The sequence below is a fragment of the Tachysurus fulvidraco genome, chromosome 18 (assembly GCF_022655615.1).
Source record: "Tachysurus fulvidraco isolate hzauxx_2018 chromosome 18, HZAU_PFXX_2.0, whole genome shotgun sequence".
Taxonomy (NCBI): domain Eukaryota; kingdom Metazoa; phylum Chordata; class Actinopteri; order Siluriformes; family Bagridae; genus Tachysurus; species Tachysurus fulvidraco.
Genome location: NC_062535.1, coordinates 1,287,907 through 1,312,116, shown reverse-complemented (window position 1 = coordinate 1,312,116; position 24,210 = coordinate 1,287,907). Strand labels below are relative to the sequence as shown.

The following is a 24,210-nucleotide window of genomic DNA, read 5'->3' as shown; positions in this document are numbered from 1 at the left end:
TAAAATAATAATAGCCCAGGAGGAGGAGGAGGAGGAGGAGCTCCCAACTGATGCTACAGTATATAACTGGCACTGCGGAGAGCTGCAGTACAGTATATCTGTGCAGCCATAAACCGTGAGTATATACAGTATGGGTTCTTGTTTTTCTGTTATCTGATCTTTACATAAACATTCATTATGTCAATTAGGCTTTAAGAATTTTCTTGAATGTTGAACAGAAGTTAATTAAATATGGACATGTGTGTATGTGTTTGTATCTATCATGATTTTGCAACTAGGAAACAAATATAGTGATATTCACCCATTAGAATTTATACAACTTACCATTTACACCATTAGAAAATGTAACAATTATGAACTTGTGAACTTTTGTGAATGATTTGCCCCATGTTGTTAGAAATGCAGAAGTTGTACTGTATGCAGATGATGCAAGTTTATTTTGTGCATCTCCTTCAATAACCGATCTAAGTATGAACCTTCAAAACCAATTAAATTTGATTATCAACTGGGTTAATTTAAACAAATTAGTACTAAATATTTCCAAAACCAAATGTATTGTTTTTGGTACTAAACATTTGTTAAATAAACCTTGTAACCTAAATTTGACAATTGATAAAACTTTGGTTGATCGGGTTACTACAACTAAACTATTGGGTGTCAAGCTGGATAATCAGCTCTCATGGACTGATCAGATAAATCATATTGTTTTTAGGACGGGCAGAGGCATTGCTTTAGCTAGGAAGTGTGTGCCGTTTTGTCCACCCTCAGTCATGAGAACAGTAGTCCAGTCTTTGGTCTTGTCACACCTGGAGTACTGCTCAGTTATTTGGTCCAGTGCTACACAGGAGCACTCAAAAAATCTTGCTCAGAATAGAGCTGCCAGAGTTGCTCTTGGCTGTTCGTACAGGACCGGTGTGAATGAGATACACACTATATTAGTATGGTTGAAGGTACAGGATAAATTAAAGATAAGTCGTCTGTGCTACATGCATGATGCCATCTATAAAAACAACCCCAGAATTTTTTGTGGATAAATTGGTTTACAGTGGGTATTGCCACCAGCATATTGCTCGGCAGGTCAGCTCTGGTGATTTAGTTGTTCCTTTTGCACAGTCAAATTGTATGAGGAGAACTGTACTATTTAGATCCTCAGTAGCTTGGAATCAACTGTCAATGTGTATAAGACAAATAAGCAACAGATCTTATTTTAAAAAGATGGTAAAAAAAATGTATGATCTGTAATGAAAACTAAGTGTAATGACTCAAATTGAAGTGTATTTATTCTTTTGATAACATACTGTAAAAAGTGTAATGTGATTGTATATAATATGTTTTGATATTGTAAAATGGACCCCAGGAAGATTAGCAAACACTCGTGGAAGCTAATGGGGTTCCAAATAAATAAATAAATAAATAAATAAATAAATAAATAAATAAATAAACTTATGGTTAGATTCTAACTGCATTTCCTCGTCTTTGTACATTGGCTTTAGAGAATAACAATACATTGAAATCTAATCTAATCTAATGTTATTAGAATTCATTCAGCACTCTCTGATTGTCTGTAACTTTCTTGCTTCTGCCTCTCCATGCTTTTTTCTGAAGCAGGTCCTTTTGTTTCAAATTACATTTACAGTCCAATAATGAATTATATAACAACGGGACCTCTTGGATTTATAATTTAAGTAGAGATGTATACCTGTGTAGAACAAGGAAATAAAAACATACACTGTCATTTTTGAATAAACCAGAATTTTAAGTTGATTTTTCATTTTCCAATCATGATTTTTCAGCAGAAATAATTGGATAAAATGGGACATAAGGAATCCAAACCTCCATCTCCACAACCTGGTAAGACAAATGTAAAAATTATTTTCAGACATTCACACAGAAGTTTCTTGGCATAATTAGCACCAGTGTGATTGACAGTGACTAAGTGGAAACAAATATACAGAATAGGGAAAATGTTCCTACTTTCATCTTTTCTGAATTCAGTTTAAAGCAGAAATTTCAGTTTAAAGCAGCTTTTCTAATCGTGTGCATGCAGTAGATCATTTATCAAATTTTACAGCTGAGGTTTACAGACGTAACAAGAAGGTAACAGAATATGTGATCAGAACTCAGATGTAACTAGATGTACAATGTGTTCACAGTTTCTCGTTTCTCAGGATATTTCAGTATCTACAGGAGTAGGTCTCAGTTAGATGTGATTCTGGCCCATTGTATTGTGCAATACTGCAATACGAGTCCAGCAGCAGTCTGCCTGTAATGAGAAGTCGGCGGAATCCATTTGCAGAAACTGAACACAGTTTAATAAAGTCCACAGCAAAACAAATCCAAACCGACAGGCAAACAGAGAGGGCAAAAAAAAAAACAAGCAGAAAGTTCGGTAACAAGAATAACTAGCAATTTAAACAGACAAGTGTTAAAGGCTCGTACACACCGGGACGATTGTTGAGTTTTTAACGGTCACACCCATGTGGTTTCTGACATTAGACGGTACACGAGGTGGCGCTGTGCAACTTCATGCTTCTGACATTCGCTGGTCACACAGAAAAGGAAAGAATCTCTTATCGAGATATTTGTAGTCACTGTTGTGTTTGTCATAAAGCTCTTTGTTTTCAGAAAGCAATGAAACTAACAGCTTTACTATGGAATAAAAACACCGTCAATAATAATCGTACGTAATTCAAAGCATTTGTGTGTAAATTTTAATTTTGCGGAGTTGGATCCCAAATTCTACGGCCACGACAGTTTACAGATACGAGATTTTGTGTGTTTGTTCAAATACAACTCCAAAATGTACGACTATGACAGTTCACACACACAACGCCCGTTTTCACAACACCTCTTTTTCACACACGAAAACGGTCTTTATGGTGGTGCAACCGGAAGTCGAAACTGAAAGTAACCTCACGACACCGGAGGTTGGTGTTCCGGTGGGGAGCTGACGAGGGTGTTATCAGACTGACAGTGAAATAAAACTTACTGAATTACTGCTGCACTTTTCTAACATGATTGTTTTATACAATAGTTATAATTCCCATCAGCACCAACATCCATCTGAGATTTCACGCCGTACTCAGTTTACATTAATATGTGAATTGATCACATTCACTCTGCATCATTTAATAAACTTCTTTAATTTAGTAAGCAATTAATTTGTAATCAAATAATCATGTTTTGTTGAGAAACATAAAATTTTTTATGTAAACTGCTTTTCTTACTGACCACTTATTCCTTTTTTTTTTAGTAAACCTGTAATCACAAAACGTTACATTAAAATTCATGTTTTGTGTTTTAAATTCACTACAAATGAATATTACATTGTGACTGATTGAAGTGATTGAGACAGAAGAATCACATTAGGTTTACTGCAGAAACAGAAGATTGTAGACATTCTGAATACTGAACACATACGTTCAGCACTGTTTGTGTAAATACTGAATTTGGTTGTCTGTTCTTCAGAATTTGATCAACCATGGAGGGAAATGCCTTGGGGGTAAGTTTCTTTAATTTTAGAGAAGAAAATCTATTTGCCTTGAGCAAAAAATGACTATTTTCTCTCTTTCATGTTCCCATGGTGTTAATTCTACCTCAATTAATTCTACCTCAGTTAATATGTATCCTCACTTCTGAACAGAACCTGTTATGACTTACATTTGCTCTGAAACCTAAAGGATTTGATACCGTTTATTAAACAATGATTCTTACTTTATTTCTTTCTTTATTCTGTAGATAGATGAATAAGAAATAAACACAATAATTAGCTTTACTCTCCTTGGGTTATGTAATGAATAAACAGCCTCTGTAGTTCATATTACACTTTACATTAGTACAGAAACTTATCTGCATGCTCAGTGTCATGCTTTATATCATTTATTTAAGGGAAACTTTGTGACTTTCTGATTTTAATAGAGAAAAGAAAGAAATTGAACAGAAACTGAGGACATTCAAGCTCAAGGGAAAAAGTGCTCAGTTTGTCAGGATTCTGGTTGCTGGTGAAGTCGGAGCAGGAAAGTCCAGTTTTATAAACTCAGTCAATAATGCTTTCCAAGGACGAATCACCTCTGGGGCTCTTGTTGACAGGACAGGAGGTACCAGTTTCACAAAGAACGTAAGCATTTTCTAAAGTTTAAATACTACTTCAGGTAAAATTAGATTTTTAATGAGATACCAGCAGCAAAAAAACAGACAATAGGGAATTAAAGGAACACAAAGTAAATGATGCATCTGAATTTGTCTTACAGTACAAAACTCATTATATTGAAGCAGATGATGGCTCCAATTTGCCTTTTGTCTTTAATGATATCATGGGACTTGAGGACAGAGAGTCTGGTGCAAATGCAGACGACATCATCAGAGCCATATGCGGGTTACTTGAGGAAGGACACAATGTAAGTAAAGCGTACATGCAGTCAAAGTATGTCATATTAACATGTGAATTGAATCTCTATCTATCTATCTATCTATCTATCTATCTATCTATCTATCTATCTATCTATCTATCTATCTATCTATCTATCTATCTATCTATCTATCTATCTAATATACATATGTATACAGTGATACCCTGCTTATCGACCTTAATCCATTCCTTAAAACAGGTCAAAATGCGAAAAGGTCGAAGAGCAAATGTAATTATCCCATAAGAAATAAGGGATACCCAATTAATCCGTTCGACCTCCACCGATATGCCCCGTTTTTAGCAGTATTAATACTACATAATACATAAAATAATACAGGTTCATACATAATATTGTATATAATACAGTAAAAAGTATAAATTAAAAACTTTACAAAAGTAACCAAAAAATGATTGTACTGTACTTACTCGTTAAGTTGCAGTGATGGCTTGATGGAGTGGGTGGGAGGAGGATGAGTGGTGGTGTTAGTTGGATGAGGATGAGCCCTCACTGCCAGGAGGAGGGGAAACAGCCTCTAGGGATGGAGGTAGTGGAGATTTTTTACCTTCAACTGAGGGAGAATCACCTATCATGAACACGGAAGGCAAACTATGAGGAGGAGTTTTTTCTCACCGCATTTTCATAATTCCACTAGGGCCTGGTTGAGGCTCATCACTGGGTCTACAGTAGCTGTTTTTCCTGAAGCTACAGGAAAATCTCGTTGCAGATTTGCTGTGATACATAGTTTTCCTCACTAATAAACTTTGCAAAGTCCTGCACAAACTGTTCTGATGCTTTGTTATCAGCACTTGCTGCTTCTCCATCTCTTTAAACCTACAAAACCACCCATGAGATGCAGAAAAACTTTGTCTTTGTCGTCTTTTGTCAGATTTCCGTAAATTTCTTTCGCTTTTTTACAAATTATTGCCTGATCAACACTATCACCCACTCGCTGTTTCTCTTTTATCCACAGAACGAGTAATTTTTTCATCTCATTTATAGCCTGTGGTCTTTGTTTTAAGTTAACATTGCACGACATACTGGGCAAGACATTTGCTTCCTTAATTTTTTCCTTATTGGCCAAATATGTACATATAGTAGACTTAGGTAAATTATAATTAGCAACAATATCTTTGATACGCATACCATTTTCATACTTAGAGAGAATTTCTCTCTTTGTCTCCATAGAAATCACATGCCGCTTGGCCGTCATATCACTAGCGTTTTTTGGACACATATTTCTAGAGTATTTTCACAAATTTGAAAAAAAGACTTTACACTTTAAACAAAGTATTTTATATACAATATACACGCATTAAATTGTTATATTGACCGCTAAATAACACTAATATTGTTCACCAACCGAAGTTTAATTTACGATAGATGCTCTCTCCACAAAGACCAAGGCGAGACTGGGAAGATCCTTCCCCTGGCACCACGTGAGTCAAGGTTCGCTAAGCGAAAAGGTCGATGTTCGAGCCGGTCGATAAGTGGGGTACCACTGTATATATATATATATATATATATATATATATATATATATATATATATATATATATATATATATATATATATATGTATTCATACCTGTTCACAATCAGTTTGATGCAGATGTGGGGGACATTAAATACAGAAGCAACCCAAGTGTCGAGCATCAAACCACATGCCTGGTCAACATTGTTGCTGCAGACAAAATATCAATGATGAATGATGGGGTCGTTGAAAAGCTGAAAAAAATCCGCCAGGCTGCTACCAAACGGAGTAAGAATGATTATTACAGATGATAATCTTCTCTGTGAAAATCTCAGGAAAGAAATACAGACCTTTAACACAGTAATAGTAATAATGCTCCATCAATTAAAAGCAAGTTAAATCTACCTTTAATTAACTTTTACAATACTGACTAATTTTTTGTATAGAATTTTGTTCATACTGTAGGGATTGTTTATAAATGATTTATCATATCATCCAGATATACCTCAAGTAATCATCATCACAAGACCAGATTTAGCATGCCCACTGGTACAACAGAACTTAAAGAAGATCTACACCAGCAAGAAGATCAAGGAGAAGGTAATCATTTGGTTATATGGGTGGTGCAAACTGTTATTATATACATATATTTTTTTTAATAATTAATACTTTAACACTTTCAGCAGTTTTCTGAATTCTTCACCACCTAAAAAAGCTAAAAACAACTAAGTATTAACCTCCCTGTGAAAACTGACACTGACTGTAATTACAGACAATTACAGTCCTTAGTGACACATGTCCTTACCATCTTTGTACATGTGAATAGTCTAGTCTTCACATCTTCATATGTGGTCTGGAAAGCTAATGTCCTGTAAGAAACCTGGATTAAAGTTCCTGCTCCGAACTGCACACATCTGACATCTGACACTTCAATAATTTCCGTCATGCATCCAAGTCCATAGTTTAATATCAGGTCTGATTCCTCAGAATTAGTTCCTCCCTAAGTGCACATACCTCAACTATGACTATGTCCATGTCTGGCATAATTAGTGAGAAACTGAACATCTATCTTACTCTGTTCACCCTTACATTATCAATCTTACCTCTACCTGTGTTTGAATTTTTACAGATGGAAGTGTGTAGTAATACAGTAGGGATTCCTATGAATCACATTTTCCCTGTGAAGAACTACCATGAGGAGATAGACACAAAGGATGACATGGATCTTCTGATTCTCAAGGCACTTGATCAGATTGTGCACATCGCTGCTGACTGGTTGAACGAAAAGTCACGTAAATCTGGTAAAGAAACTAAGTAAGGGCTCAGATCACAGTGCTTCTGTGTATAAATGTAACCCAAAGTGATTTACACAGCATTTAAAAAACACAGTAGGAGACATGATTAATGCTGAATGGAGAAGAGAAACAAGTATGTTTTGGTAAAATAAGTGTAATGCTGTTTTCTGTATTTATGGAGCACATTAGATTATTTTACTTTAGTTACAGTTACTGGTTTAATAAACCCTAAAATGTAAATGAGGAATTCTATCCATCCATCCTTCCATCCATCCATCCATTTTCTACGGCTTATCCGGGGCCGAGTCGCGGGGGCCGCAGTCTAAGCAGGGACACCCAGACTTCCCTCTCCCCAGACACTTCCTCCAGCTCTTCCGGGTGAATACCGAGGCGTTCCCAGGCCAGCCAAGAGACATAGTCCCTACAGCATGTCCTAGATCTTCCCCAGGGCCTCCTCCCGTTTGGACATGCCTGGAACACCTCCCCAGGGAGGCGTCCAGGAGGCATCCGGAACAGATGCCTGAGCCACCTCAGCTGACTCCTCTCTATGTGGAGGAGCAGTGGCTCTACTCTGAGCTCCTTCGGAGTGACCGAGCTCCTCACCCTATCTCTAAGGGAGCGCCCAGCACAGCTGTAATCAAGGAATTCTATGTAAATGTTAATCTTATTAATAAAAAATAAAGCTCTTACCTAAAGAACAAAACCCTTTCTAAGTTGTCTACTGAGGTCTGTATTTTGCATTTATGTGCTGCAATAGAAGTTTTAAGGAAACTGATGTGGTTATTCACCACATATGAGTTGTGCACCAACACTAATATGAAACAGTCAACCAGCCATAATGTCATGATTTTAAAGAGAGATTTAAAATTAAAGAACAGACTGATATCAGATGTGTGGATTCTATCATCAGAGGGTTTAGCAAACTATTAACAATTAACAGTTCAATGATAAATAAATAAGTTAACCCTAACCCTAAGCCGGGCAAATGCAATATTCATTTGGTCAAGAAGTTTAAGCTTTTAATGATACAGTTTATTTTGTTAAACATACAGACAACAACCAACAAAATGCTTTACAATGTCTGATGGAGGTGCAGGTCAATTCACCACAATAGTTTATGGCAAATAAATAAGACTTAAAAACTAATCTAATCTTTTATTGTTCACATAACTTTGTATGTTTTATTTCTGAACTTTAAGCCCTGATTTATTCCATTACGAATTGGCAAATAAAAAATAACAAAAAAAGAAATATCAGTGACAAATTTTGGCAAATGTTACTGACCAAAACATTTGCTAAATGCTATATTAAGTATTAATATGTAGAATTGACTCCAAAGCTTTTGTTTTGACTCGGTTTCCCGTTCCTACAATCAGTGAACCGACTCAGATGTAAGTGCTATTTTGTATAGCTTGTCTTCTGAGCTTGAGTTAGTTAAAGTAATTGTACTGACCTGCATGTCCTTTAGTGACAAATGTTCCTGGCCTGCGTAAACAAAGCTTCAACAGACCCACTTTTCACGAGTTTGTCCTTTGTTTTGCACGAGTAAGCTGCTATCACAGCAGACATTTTAAATCAAGACTGGTCTTACCTTGGAATGGGTTGTCTGTTCAATGCCTCAGTATCTTCAAAGGATCCTCTTCAAGTTCTTCTACCTAGTCTATTGTTTAAATTTTAGATGTAGATGTCAGACTTAGACCTTTTTGTCTTTTCAGGTTCCTCACAATGGGAGGCCTTGTTTTTATTTAAAGCACTGTAATACAAATAAGTATATGTAATATATGTAAAGTAAATAAAATAAAATTACAAATAAAATCTCCTTTAAATAATCAAACAATTCTAGCATTACTAAAAGTAATTTATTTAGCCTGCATTTGTCCTCTGATGCACAATCCTTAAGCAATACAAATGTAGTACAGTAACTAAGCATAAGCTTGCCTTTAGTAGAATGCACACCCATTATTCAATACAGCAAGATTTATATACTCTTTTTAGGGCTTGGCACTTGCAGTGCATATGCCCTGGACTTTCCATGTATTTGCCTGGCACTGTCTAGGACCATGCACAGGCTCTTACAGGTGAGAGATAGGCCCCAGTGTCTTCTTAGCAAAGTATTTCGTTACATGTCATTTTGTTTTTAACATATGCCTCTGCAGTGTGCTTCTGCAGTGCTTATGCTGAAACCCTTGCTCAGCCTATGCAACACATCATATATTGCACATCAGAGATATACATAAGCCAGGCTTACAACATCCTGTGGTTATATGGAACAGCATGTTCTATTTTCTTCTAGCCACATTTAACATTTAAATATATATTTCAATTATAGAAAAAGGATACTTATAAATGTAAATAAAAGCGATCAGAGCTCTACTGAACTTCTGATAAATAAAACTTATTATCGCATAAATCTTCTTAGTCAGTTGAAATCTTCTTCCAGCTGTTTAGGTACAGCATCTGATCCTCTGCAGTCTTGCAGTAGCATTTATGGCAATTGGAATTGTATTCAATTCATATTGAATTGTTTCATTTCTGTAACCAAGTTTTCTACTTTCTGAAGCAAACATCAGTTGCTTTTGTTCCTCGTTCCTTTCTCATTTAGCTTCTCTGTGCTTCTTTCTTTTTACCATTCTCATTCCTTTTTTCTCACTTCGCTTTTAGACAGGAATGTCTCCTAAAGTGTATTTGGGTTGAGGGGGATTCATAAATCCTACAACTCCATTCCCAACTTGCAGATGTTTACAACATAGTAAAATTGCGCCATCTTGTGCAACTTCCTGAAAGATCTGCAGCTAAATTACATATGTTTTTTTAGTATGTTTATGGGTCTTGTCCAAAAACCTACAAAAAGAGATCAGTAACTTCCAACTTTTGTCAAGTGGCAAAACCAGATTATTTGACAACTAATTTAAAGTCAACAAACTGTCACAAAAACGATAAAATAGATGAATTTGGATTGTGCTAAGCTAATCTCTTCAACAACATGTTAGATAGATTTTAAACATTTTTTTCACATATTATAGCAAGTAAAATGTGTAAAATAAATAAAAACGATCGACGATTTGTTAGACGATCTGAAACATTACAAACATTTAAAAGTGTGACAAACACAACAGTGTAGCCATTTTTTGTGAGTAAAGCACAGTTTGACTGGTTGAGGCCAAATAAACACAGGAAGTGAAAAAGCAACACAGAAACTGCACCACAGATGAATGAGCAGCTCTACAGTGGGCACAGATTGTATGAAACCATGCTATGTGTCAATTTCAAGTATAAAACATTAAACTAGCATCAACTCACTCCATTAAAATGTGGCTTGTTGTGTTGTTCGTAATATTTACTTGTAAAATAAAGAAATTAATGAATAGAAATTGTGAATATCTCCTGAGATGACGTTTGTAAATCAAGCCACCGCACATGGGCCATGACCCCTAGTTTGAAAACCCCTGTATTAATATTAAAAGGTCCAAATGTATAAATGAGAAAGTACAGAGAGACTGCAGAGGATAAAGATCATTACTGACCAATAAAACAGCTAACAGCTTGTCGAGTTGTTGAAATTACTCAGAATTTTACAGCCTAACTCTTTTGGATGTCTTTAAGAATTTGATAAGCCATGGAGGAAAATGCATTGGGGGTAAGTGTCTTAACACTTCTAGAAAAAAGTCTGTTTGTTTTATTTTACATTGGCATGTGTCATGGCTACCTCGGTCAATTCCCTACCAGACCATCAGAGGGCAGCAATGTAAATATTATTTGAACTCTTCTCTTGTGGTTGTTCTCATTTCCCCATTTATAAAATTATGCTGACTTGTTTTGTGCTGTGTGATTATTCATCTTATTTAAGCCTCTTTGTTCACCATTTCTTTGTCTAGTTTATGTTAATATCACAGATTGTTTGTCAGTCCACAGCCTCGCTTTAGTGTTTCTGTATTCAGGTTCTGAGCAGGTTGTTAATTCAAACCAATTTTGCTTTAAATCTTTCAATCATTTTGAAAGAACAAAAAGCAAGAAAACAAACGTTTCATGTAACATACAAAACATTTTCCTGTTTTGTGAACCGTAAGGACTTTTTTATAGATTAGCACATATTTCTGATTTTTGTTTTAACAGACAAAAAGACATAATTGAAGAGAAACTGAGGCTCAGCAGTTCAGATGCTCAGTTTTTCAGGATTCTGCTCGTTGGTGAAGTCGGAGCAGGAATGTCCAGTTTCATAAACTCAGTCAATAATGCATTTCAGAAACAAATCACCTGTGGGGCTCTTGTAGCTTCAGTTGAAGTGATTTTCACAAAAGAAGTATGTATGTTGTAATTTTTAGTCCATAACTTACAACTACTTGAGATAATAAGGTGTCATAATGAAACCGACACAATAAGGAGATGTCAGGGTCGTGGAGCTGCAGCCACGGCAGGCCCAAAATCAGTTGGTAATGTGGAGATGTCATCACGAGGAAGCGAATGGTTTCACTATGAAACAGGCCCACTTGCAGCTCGACCTCCTCAGTGGTGAACTGGATTCGTCCCTTTCCAAGCGGTCGTCCGTCTATCGCCTCCACTGCCAAGGGTGAGGCGCACCTGGTCATAGGGATGGCCTTAGCCTTAGCGAACTCCTCGGAGATGAAATTTATTGCAGCGCCGGAGTCGATGAGTGCCACCAGACTCAACTCCTCCCCCTGGATCTTTAGTCGTACATCAAATTGAGCACAATTCTGCGATCGGGCAGTGAACACATTCAAACTCACCAGGGTGTCTCGGCTACTGCGTGGTACAGGTGTCCGGACCTTCCACAGTATAGACAGAGTTGCTGACAGACGTGAGGCGATCACCGGGCTCTCATCAGATTGTCCACCTGGATGGACAGCTCCACAAAAGCCGATAAATCTCCCCCTTTGTCACGGCAGGCGAGTTCAGCCTGCAGCTCGTGGCTCAATCCCTTGCGGTAGAGAAGCTTGAATGGTCTCTCTTCCCAGCCCGCTTGTGCCACGAGAGTATGAAACTCGAGAGCGTAATCCGAGGCAGTACGGTCTTCTTGAGCCAGGTTCAGTAGGCGCTCCTCTGCGCTCTCTCCTCCCGCGGGATGCTTGAAAACGCTGCGGAAGGAGCTGGAAGTGCTGGAAGAAGGGGAGCGTGGTGCCATCCTCTCCCCTTATCGTGGTGGCCCACTCTAGCGCTCTCCCTGTGATAAGGGTGCAGACAAACGCGGTGCGGCTGGTGTCAGTGGGGTAGAGGAAAGGTTGCTGCGTCACGAAGAATGAGCACTGCATCAGAAAGCCCCGACATTGCGCTGGGTTGCCATTGAACTTCTCCGGGAAAGCCAGCTGTGGATTAGTGGCCATGAGAGCGGCGGACAGGGGAGCCAGTGGAATCGCCGGAGGTGTTGTCTCGTGTGCCGCTGGACTGGTCTGACAGTTCTGCAGCATGGCGACGAGTTCAATAGTGAGCGAGGTAAGGGACTTAAGCTGCTCGTAGTGGTCCGCAAGTTGTTGTGCTTGAGCAGAGAGTTCCATGGAGAGCTTGGAAATTACTGCTGGATCGTGGTGTGGCGAAGCCTTCTGTATTGATGCGTCGTGAGGCTGAGGATCCATTTGCAGTATTTATTAAACACACTCGTAACAGGCAGGGTCAAACAACGGCAGAGACAGTAACGTAGGCAAGGCTAAGACAGACTCGAAAATAACAGGCAGAAAGGTCAGGGCAGGCAGCAAACAATCGGGAATAGAGGCACAGAAACAGATCAAAACACAGGCAAGCATACACGGACAGAAAACGCTCAGAATGTGACAGGCCGGAACAAGTCGAGACTTCGCGCCGAGGTCAAGTTCAAATTCCTTTAAATAGGAAGTGTGTAATTGGAACCAGGTGGCGGCGTAATCAGTCCCGGGTGGTTATGGGAAGTGTAGTGCGGAAATGTATTAGTAATCCGGCGAACATTCCCTCTGGTGGTGGTCGGGAGATGCGGCAGGTGCGGTATTTATGACAACATAATTATCATTACAGTACAAAACTCATTACATTGAAGGAGAGGATGGATCTCCTTTGCCCTTTGTCTTCAATGATGTCATGGGACTTAACAAAAAGATGAAAATAAAGGTGTACAAGCACAGGACATGGTCACAGCCATACACAGATTTCTTCAGGAAGAATACAAACTAAGAAAAATGCTGCATTTAACAAAATGTCCAGCAAAAATATACCGTTTTATGACTGTCCATACACACAACATCATTTAATATGGAATATTTAGTTCTGAACCATTATTCAAGATGCTGGTGTAAGAAATTTATTCTTTTTTCCTTGCACACATTCAGTTTAATCCCTTATCCCCGGTGTCGCCAAAAGACGTTGGCTACAGAAGCATCCCAAGCAAAGAGGATCAACCTTTCTGTCTGGTCAACATTCTAGCAGCTGACCAAGTGTCAGTGATGAACCAGGAGGTTATCGACAAGATGAAGCAGATCCATCAGGCAGCTACATCTCTGAGTATCACTGGTTATTATTAACTATTTCAAATTAAGGGTCTTTGAGCTGGCTTAAAACATGAGAGGCACAGTTCCAAATTGCAGACAATCCGAAAAACAAACACAATGTAGAGCAGGCAGAAAACTGGGTGATAAACAGTCCAAAAATCCAAAACCATGGTTAAAGACAGGACAAAGCAATTGGGGCATTTATTATGAACAACAGACTAACAACACAAAGGAAACACTAGGAATAAAAGAAATCACAGAACATAAAGACATGGAAATTAGAAAAACAAGAACCATGAGCATGAACTGGACACAGAAAACAGGTTTTGGGCCCTGATCATTCATTACATTAAGATTAATAGGCATGATTCAAACAAGCAAACATGTAAGAGAAAAACATCATCAGTCATTGGTAACATCTGCTCATCTCCTGATCTCACTAAACTTATCCTTACCAAGGTCTTTTGTAGCAAAAATAGTCTAAAATGCATATACAGTAATGGAGATGTTTAAAATAAAAATATTGTCAACTTTTGAAAACTTTTCATGATTTTGTTTACCTGATTATTAAATTCTATAGTACATAAATAATTTGTCTGAGCTGTTAAAACTCTCGGAGAGTTAAAACTCTCTAGATGACTACAACTACTGAACTACTGAACTACTACTGAACAAACTGCACACTAAGAGTAAAGAGATTCAAGTTCATGTTCGGTTAAAATCCTGATGATGGGCTAAAATACTTTCACTTTCATTTTCAATTAAATATTTACAGATGTTTGCAGCACAGGTTGTGAACAACCTTCCCTGTAAAATCAACAAATATGCAAGCCACAACCCAGGTTCACATCAACACACATGTTCTAACATGTTATTAACTAGAATAGTCACAAAACCCACACTGGAGTTCAACTGAATTTGTAATGAACGTGTAGATTTATTTATTTATTTATTTATTTATTTATTTATTTATTTATTTATTTATTTATTGCAGGGACAATGCATATTAATAATAATTTCTGTCAATATCCCAGAGTTAGCCAGATGGCTATTTTTCACCTGTAGTCACTAGACAGATGGTAATAGTCACCCTAGAAAGGATAAAAGTAAATAAAAGTACATAATGAAATAACAATAAAGCTACACTACAATTAATAAAAGTACTACTGTAAGTATTAGCTATAATGTACATTAGAAACACAAGACGCCAGCAATCAAACAAACATCAGACAAATACATGAACACATACACACACAATAAACAAAAAACCATCAGGGGGCAACAAGGGCAGGTCAAAAACTAAGCTAATGTTGACCGCTCTGGTTATTAACGAACCACTTCTTTAACTGGATCTTAAATGTACTAAATGTCTTCAGGTTTCTGATGTTTATAAAGTAGGGGTAAGGTTCCACTGAGTAGCAGCTCGAACAGAAAAAGCGGTTTGGCCAAAAACACTTTTCCTGAAGGGAATGATACAATCTCCCCTCACTGCACCTCTGGTTCTACGATGATCAGCTGTTCGGATGTTGACAAACTGATGGAAGGGAGGGGATGATAAACCATGAATAATTTTATAAACAAGACATAGATTTGAGAATTTTACCATGTTTTCCCAGCTGAGTAATCTATATTTTTGTAATATTGGACAATAATGAGAAATGTTTGATTTCTTATCCAGAATTTTTACAGTTCGTTTGTAAAGTGATTGAAGTGGTTTCAGAGTTGTAACACTAGCCTGTGACCAAATGGGCAAACAGTAAGAGATATGTGAAAAATTCATAGAGTGCATGTACATTTTTGCTGCCTGTGTAGACATTTGATGGCAAATGTGTCTGAAGTTACTGAGGTTGAATTTGATTATATTACAGACCTTGTTTATATGCGATTTAAAAGACAACTTTGAATCAATTAAAATCCCCAAATATTTGTACTCTGACACGATCTGTAGCCTTTCCCCTGATACAAAAACATCTGGCTCAACACTGAACTTATTGTTGGACTTAGTGAAGAACATTGCTACTGTTTTTGATGTATTTAACTGCAGGCAAGAATGTTTCAACCAATCTGTAATTTTAACCATAGAGTTAGTGATTTTTTCAGCTACCTGAGAAATATTACTACCATGTATAATGAGTCTGTCTGTGTTTTCCTTTGTTTCTGTCTGCTGCCTTGCCCTGTTAATTGTTTGCTCCGCCCACTCATTTGTTACCATGGACACTAATTGCACTCCGTCTCTTCTCCGCTTTGTGATTGGTTCCTGTTTACTACATTTACTCTGTTTGTTCAGTTCCCTGGTGTTAGTCGTTGTTGGTATGTGGTGTGTTCATGTCTATGTTCCCGTTTTCCTGTTTTGTTCCGTGTTGCCTGCCTGTTCATTTGTGTTTTGTCTATTAAAACTTTAAACTGCATTTGGATCCTCACTCGCCTTTGTCTCACCGTGTCTCATCGTGACACCATGAATGTAGACTACAGTATCATCAGCATACATTTGCACAGAAACATCTGGACAGAAAGACGGTAGGTCATTTATATGAAGTGAGAACAACAAAGGTCCTAAAATTGATCCTTGAGGAAGACCGGTAGATAGACTGAGAGCTGCTGATTTAAAATGACTGGACTTTGACATGATGGGAATAGTCAGTGAGGTAAGAATCAATCCATTTAATAGCATTTGAGGAACAATTATAACTGCATAATTTTGTCAGCAAGACTTTATGATTGACAGTGTCGAAGGCCTTCTTAAGATACAGGAAAACAGCTAAAACCACCCCACTTCGATCCAACAACGCTCTAATATTTTCAGTAAAGAAGCACATACTAGTTTCGGTTGAATAATTGGCTCTAAACCAAACTTTATAGGGTGGAGAGCATAGGGTGTGGTATTTAGATGGTTAATAATTTGTTTTGCTACCAGTTTCTCTGCAATCTTAGACACAGTAGGCAAAATGCTGATAGGTCTGTAATTTAACATAAAATGAGGGTCTCCAATTTTGAAAATGGGAACAATAACCTCTTATTTCCACATACTTGGGAACATATTTTGTGAAATTGATAATTTTGGTAATGGGGCGTGTGAATATTTTACTAAGCTCATTGTGCATCATTGTATCCATACTAAAAATATCTTTACAGCTAGACGGTCTAAGTGATTTAATGATCTGTGATACCTCTGATTATGTGATGGTTTTTAAACTGAAAACGGATTGACTTGTGTCTTCTAGTGGAGCGTATGTGTTCTTAGGAGTAAAACAGCTTGCTATATTAGCCACATAATCAATAAAATAGTGATTGAATGCCTCCGCTACAGCCGAAATATTGTTTGTTAGTTGTTCATTCATTTTAATTTCTAAAGTGTTGTGTTCTTTGGGGCAATCCCCTGTCATTTTTCTTAGCTTTTTCCATAATATTTTAGCATTCCCATTTGATTTTTCAATTAAAGTAGGAAAGAAATCTGCCTTTGCTTTCCTTAATGATCTTACAACTTTATTCCTCAACATGGTGAAACGTTCTCTGTCATGAGTTGATTTATTTTTATTTGCTATTTTTAAAGCTTGGTCTCGTTCTTTCATGAGTTTTATAATGTCTGGATTTATCCAGGGTCCAGGATTTTTGTGTTGTTTGAGCTTAATTTTATGTGTGAATTCTTTAATAGTTCCCTTAAGTGTTTTTAGAAATATTTGGCTGTCTTTTTCATAATCAAAGAAAGTTAAAATGTCATTCCATTGAATTTGATTTAGCTGCAACTATAAAGATTTGAAATTTAGGTCACTGAGGTAGTTGACATGCCTCTGCAACATCGCGTGGCAGCTGGGGACAGTGCCTCTGGACTGGCAGACTGGGTTGGTGGTCCCTCTGTTTAAGAAAGGGGACCGGAGGGTGTGTTCCAACTACAGGGGGATCCCACTCCTCAGCTTCCCCGGAAAAGTCTATGCCAGGGTACTGAGAGGAGAATTCGGCCGATAGTCGAACCTCGGATTCAGGAGGAACAATGGGGGTTTCGTCCCGGTCGTGGAACACTGGACCATCTCTATACTCTCACCAGGTTGCTGGAGGGTGCATGGGAGTTTGCCCAACCTGTCCACATGTGCTTTGTGGATTTGGAGAAGGCATTCAACTGTGTCCCTTGTGGTGACCTGTGGGGGGTGCTCTGGGAGTATGGGGTCCGGGGCCCTCTGCTAAGGGCTGTCCGGTCCCTATATGACCGGAGCAGGAGTTTGGTTCGCATAGCCGGCAGAAAGTCAGACTTGTTCCCAGTGCATGTTGGACTCTGACAGGGCTGCCCTTTGTCACCGGTCCTGTTCATTATTTATATGGACAGGATTTCTAGGCGCAGTCAGGGGCCGGAGGGAGTCTGTTTTGGGGACCACAGGATTTCATCTCTGCTTTTTGCAGATGATGTTGTCCTGTTGGCTTCCTCAAATCAGGACCTTCAGTGTGCACTGGGACGGTTTGCAGCCAAGTGTGAAGCGGCAAGCATGAGAATCAGCACCTCCAAATTCGTGGCCATGGTTCTCAGCCGGAAAAGGGTGGCTTGTCCCCTTCAGGTTGGCGGAGAGCTCCTGCCTCAAGTGGAGGAGTTAAGTATCTTGTGGTCTTGTTCACGAGTGAGGGTAGGATGGAGCGGGAAATTGACAGGCGGATCGGTGTATCTTCTGCAGTGATGCAGTCGATATACCGGTCTGTTGTTCCGCAAGGCGAAGCTCTCTATTTACCAGTCGATCTACGTCGTACCCTCACCTATGGTCATGAGCTTTGGGTCATGACCGAAAGGACAAGATCCCGGATACAGGTGGCCGAAATGAGTTTCCACCATAGGGTGGCTGGGCACTCCCTTAGAGATAGGATGAGGAGCTCGGTCACTCAGGAGGAGCTCAGAGTAGAGCCGCTGCTCCTCCACATCGTGAGGAGTCAGTTGAGGTGGCTCGGGCATCTTTTTCGGATGCCTCCTCGACGCCTCCCTAGGGAGGTGTTCCGGGCATGTCTGAACGGGAAGAGGCCCAGGGGAAGACCTAGGACATGCTGAAGGGACTATGTCTCGGCTGGCCTGGGAATGCCTGGGTATTCCCCCGGAAGAGCTGAAGGAAGTGTCTGGGGAGAGGGAAGTCTGGGCATCCCTGCTTTTGCTGCTGCCCCCATGACCCAGCCCCAGATAAAGCGGTAGAAGATGGATGGATGGATGAATTTGTAGTAATTTCTTTATTTTCTTTAGCACAAGGATAAAAACGTTTTTTTGGTTAGCGTTCTAGTGATGAGAGTTAGATTATGATCCGATAAGTGTGTTAACATATTAAATGATTTTACAATTCTTTCCGGGCTATTGGTAAATATGAGATCAATTTGTGTTTTGTAAGAGTTTGTTATCCGTGTCGACCTTGTGTTAGATCAAGTTGCTCCTATGGTGATGTTTTCTGTAATGAGATTATTTCATATTTATAGAAGGATTTAATCACTTCAGTCAGGTGTCGTGTGTGTGCGTGTGTGTGTGCGTGTGCGTGTGCGTGTGTGTGTGTGTGTGTGTGTGTAAGTATTCTGGAGATACTGAAACATCATAATCGTGTTAACAATAGTAACTTAATTAAAAGTAACAATCATTTCACCAAACATCCATTGATTGTCTTTGAACAGCATGTGAATTTTCACTTTCCATTTCCATGAGATGCCTCCATTGGAAAGAATGCACAATGAGAAAATGGATATCCCAGGAGGAGGAGGAGGAGGAGGAGCCCGCAACTGATGCTATATAACTGGAAATGCTGAAAGCTGCAGTAAATCTGTGCAACCATAAACTGTGAGTATATGTGGGTTTATTTTTACTTTTATCTGATCTTTACATAAACATATAGATCTTTATCTAATTGGTCTTTAACAATTGTATTAGATGTTAAACAGAAGTTTATTAAATATGGACGTGTGTATGTGTTTGCATTTATCTTGATTTCACAACTGGGAAACAAATATAGTGATATTCACTCATTAGAATTTATACAACTTACCATTTATAGAGAAAATATACCACTTCTGGTTAAATGCTGGTTAGAATATTGCCAACTTTTAATTGTCTGTGTGTTTGATTGTTTCTAAAAGCAGAGATTTGGAAAGCTCTTCTAACAGTGTGTGAGTAGCTGTGAGTGTTCCTTTTATTTTTCTTTCTGAAATCTAACATGAAACATCTATTTCTACTTTTCACCTCAGGATTGATCATAAAATGGGAATATTTGGATAAGTGCAAACATGAGACACCACCTCCACCACCAGGTGAGCTGAATGACCACACCTCAATCCAAAGCTCATTGTGTATCTGCCTGATCTTACCAAGCTGTTCATCCTGTACACTGATATTCTGGATTTGATCTTGCTTTGCTACCTATTCTTGTATTTTGGATTTTCCCAGTTTGTGTGGTTTGCTCATCCCCTGACTATTGCCTGTTTCCTGTTTACACGTCTTGCCTCACAATTTGGATTTGCCAGTTCTTTTAATAACTGAACTGCCGTCTACTTCAGTCTATCTTTCCTTACAGTAGGAATGTGTAACTCACAAGTGAATGAACAGGTTTAACACCACACACCCGTTTTGTTGATCATTTCTATTGAATTGTTAAAAATGATCCATTTATAACAAGTTCTCTCTGCTGTAGATGAGAACTCCTTGGTATACATCTAGCAATCTGCTTTTTCCTGGTCTTGCCCATTTACAGGTTTGCTATATTTCACAGACGGTTGCAAAAATATAACTTCTTTTTTTTCCTTTCAGAATTTGATACGCCATGGAGGACAGTGCCTTGGGGGTAGGTTTTATTAAAGCAATGGAGCTTTTGTTTAAGTACACCATGAGCAATTATGCTCATATTTCAGCCTCAAAACTTATCAAATGTCTTCAAAATGTTAAATTGTAATTGTTAAATTAAACATTAAATTAAAATGAAAAATTTTAAAACTTTTTTTAATCACTAACTGCCAGTAATTTGTAGTTTGTTTTTTTGTGACTTTTTGTGTGTGATAGGAATAAAGACGCTTTAGAAGAGAAACTGAGGAACTTTAAGCTCAACAGTACTGATGTTAAGTTTGTCAGGTTTCTGATCGTTGGTGAAGTTGGAGCAGGAAAGTCCAGCTTTATAAATTCAGTCAATAATGTTTTCCAAAAGCGAATCACCTCTGGGGCACTTGCTGGAACATGTGGAACCAGTTTCACAAGAAAAGTAAGTACAACATGCTCAGTGGTTTGATTGTAAATTTCAATCAAATAAACACTTTTTTTTAATTAAAGTAATCTCACATTTATAGACAACAATATTTAATATTATTTATATTAAGTGTGAAGAGAGACAATCTGTGGACATTTTGAAGACGATCATTCAGTGACATCCAATGCATTAAAAAATGCACTGTTCTTTTTCACTTGAGAGCAGAAACCTTGATATTTGGAACTGCGCAGTTTGAAAAAAATGATTTAAAAGACCAAATGAGCCCAGAATCAGCTGTATGTGCAGACTCAAATATGCAAAAAGGTTATACAGTAGGGAGCTTTAACAAATATGACATTAATGTGAATAGGGGTTCATTCTAAGTGAGAGGAACCTTTGTGTTCTCAACCTCAGTAGAGTTCTGTAGTCAGGTGAGGACACGGCACCTTTTAAACAGTTATTTTAAACAAGAAAGCTTTTTCAGTTTAATTGACTCTTAAACTTGGGTAGAAAATAGCAAATGAAAGAAATCTAAATCATTCTCCAAACAGAAAACTATGTGTAAAGACACCACAAGTTGTCAACCTCAGCACCTAAAGAGGCACAGCATTGTATAGTTCAATATTATGTTTAACTTTCATTAATTTCAGGATGTTTGGATTTTCAGGATTATTTCATCTTAAGTAAAAAAAAATTGCAATAAATGGTATACAATTTGTGTTTTTGTCTTTCAGTATAAAACCCATTATATCAAAGGGAAGGGTGGCTCCCATTTGCCTTTTGTCTTCAATGATATCATGGGACTTGAACGTGAACGTACCGCAGGCATATGTGTAGATGATATTATCTCAGCCATAAAGGGGCTGATTGAGGAAGGATACAACGTGAGGACATTCAACTTTCACAATGAGATAAAACAATAACTTTCAGACTTTTTACAATGTATATTGTTAGTATATTGTATTAGGTTCATAGTACAACTGTGTTTCTGTAGCAATAAACCCAAATTGAACTGAAGATTTATTCTTTCACCAATTTTCAGTTTAATCCTCTTCATCCTGCATCTGAGAAAGACTCCAAAAACAATCCCAAGGTTTCTGATCAAACCTTCTGCCTGGTCAACGTTCTAGATGCAAACAAAGTGTCATTCGTGAACCAAGAGCTAATTGATAAGATGATACGGATTCGTGAGGCGGCTTCAGAGTTAGGTAAGTCCTGTTATTCCAGTGTAGAATTGTATCGTGTTTGATTTGTTCAGAAGGTGTTGATTGTTCAGTAGCCCTGACAGTAATATCACAGATCTAGATTTTATTCTTATAATAATTTCTATTCTAACGCACACAGGGACATGATTAACAATTAATACAGTAGATTCCTGTGTTAGCTGTAACTGGTTTATGAAAAATTGCTGCAAATTTTTGCCCTATTAAAAAAGGGAGAGGCTTGTAAGAGAAACTGTTTATATCTACAACAGCTTAGGGGGGTAATATAAGTTCTATACTAAATGTAACACTGTGTACTGTTCATCCTACTTTGCAGATTTGCCTCAGGTCATCGTCATGACAAAAGTTGATGAAATTTGCCCACTGGTTAAAGAGGACATAAGAAAGGTCTACACCAGCAAGAAGATTAAAGAAAAGGTAATTGTGTTCTTAAAGTTGTATACTAGGACTGTAACTGATTACAAAATGTGGCATTGAAAATATATGTTCTAACTGTATATAAACACACAATCAGACCGCACCACTATTATTTATCTTATATATTTATAAAATGTCCATCTCACAGCATTTTGCTCTCCAGAAAATAATTGATTAATAAAAACTTCCTGAAAATTCTTCCTGGAAATCATAAAGGCTTCCAAGATTCCAAGTCCAGTGAACATTTTATTTTAAATATTAATATATAAAGTAATAATAATATTTATAAGTAATATTTCCTGTGAAATATTAAGAGGTGACTGCTGTCAACTATAAAAAGCTTTCTAGATAATTTGACAGTGTCTGTTTAAGAATTTAAGTAAAGTCCTGTTCTTCTGTATTTGTTTTCATTTGTGGAAAAAAAAGTTTTTCTTACAAACCTTTTTCTAAATTTTTAATTTATTTTAAATAAATGGTTTGTTACTCTTGTCTTTTTTTTTTTGTTTTTTTTTTTTTCAGATGCAGGGGTGCAGTAATGTACTGGGGATTCCAATGAACCACATCTTCCCTGTGAAGAATTACCATGAAGAGATTGACACAGTTGATGACATGGATGTTCTGATCCTCAAGGCACTTGATCAGATTGTGAATCTTGCCAATGATCAGCTGGAAAACCAAACCTTTTGTGAAAAACTGCAGTGAAGACTTTTTTTCACTTTTACACTCATGAGAAGAGTAAACATAGTGAAAAAAATGAGTCAGCAATAAATTGTATAATAGGTCAAAGATCACAGCATCAAATGGTGAAGGGCAATAATAGAGAGACATAAAGAATCTTTTCACAGATAATCTGTAATTTAAGATCATTTCCTCTACTTTAATCATACCTGGTTTGTGGTTATTAATATTTGCTTTGTACATTGTACTTTTAATTACATGAAATAAAATACAATGTTCAGTTAATTGTTTGATCCTACTTATTACACAAAACATGTCATTATATTTACAAGTAACTATCATCCTATTTCATAGTTATTACATAACTATTTAAGCCCAAAACATGAATCATATTTCATTACTGAACAAAGTTTCTGAAATTATTTACTCGCTATTAATTAGGACCTGTAGAAATAGCGCTAGGCCTTAAGAAGTACACTTATGGAAGAACACCACCAGAGGGAAGAGAAAGTTTTATGCCAGATGGTCTTGACCCTGGGGCTGGAGAATAGAGAGGTCAACATGCAGCCCAGTAATCTACCAAACCAAAACATACAAAGAAGTGTAAAGTAAACAAATGATGAGAAAGGACTTTCCCATAAAGAAAGCAACATGTAAAAGCCAGGCAAACTCCTAGAGACAAGTGCAGAGGGACTGCAGAAAAAAAACGAGAGAAAAGGGAAGCCCAATGAGATCAAATCAAGGGATTTTAACAAGCTACTAACTTAAGCAAGACATGTGACGAAGGGACAACATAGAAGGGCATCTACGTCTGATTGCTCCAGCTTCTTTGTCTTTAGGAAGTGCTCATTGCTTGGCTTTGATCATTGGGTTTGCAGGTTACGTTGACGAATGCGAAATAAGAGATTTTGTCCTTCCCTATTTCTTGTCCTCTTCCCGACTCTGATTTGGATTTGGCAGCTCGCTCTTCAATTTCTCCTGTCACAGAAAAGGATATGTTGTTGTCCACGTTGGAGTCTGAGAAGCTCAATGCAGATAAGGAGGAACATTCCTCTCTCTAGCTGCCA

The 24,210-nt window shown here is 37.7% G+C and overlaps 2 protein-coding genes across 3 annotated transcripts; both read left to right on the top strand.

Moving 5' to 3' along the window:
• The first annotated feature begins 81 nt into the window (after positions 1-81).
• LOC113637796 (interferon-induced protein 44-like) lies at positions 82-7,877 on the top strand. 2 transcript variants are annotated; one of them, XM_027138685.2, is made up of 8 exons: positions 82-115; positions 1,794-1,851; positions 3,469-3,502; positions 3,919-4,117; positions 4,251-4,397; positions 6,008-6,167; positions 6,379-6,479; positions 7,009-7,877. In XM_027138685.2, exons 2-8 carry the CDS (start codon positions 1,812-1,814, stop codon positions 7,195-7,197), a joined length of 870 nt encoding a protein of 289 aa, XP_026994486.2. In that variant the 5' UTR covers positions 82-115; positions 1,794-1,811; the 3' UTR covers positions 7,198-7,877. The 2 variants fall into 2 exon arrangements, with proteins under 2 accessions (XP_026994486.2, XP_026994485.2); XM_027138684.2 differs by having other exon boundaries at positions 100-115; positions 1,797-1,851.
• Positions 7,878-13,130: 5,253 nt separating this feature from the next.
• LOC113650705 (interferon-induced protein 44-like) lies at positions 13,131-23,358 on the top strand. The gene is made up of 9 exons (XM_047803653.1): positions 13,131-13,139; positions 13,486-13,666; positions 19,837-19,899; positions 20,396-20,429; positions 20,645-20,840; positions 21,560-21,709; positions 21,868-22,033; positions 22,365-22,465; positions 22,985-23,358. The coding sequence occupies exons 1-9, from the start codon at positions 13,131-13,133 to the stop codon at positions 23,165-23,167; spliced, it is 1,083 nt and encodes a 360-aa protein (XP_047659609.1). The 3' UTR covers positions 23,168-23,358.
• Positions 23,359-24,210: the final 852 nt, after the last annotated feature.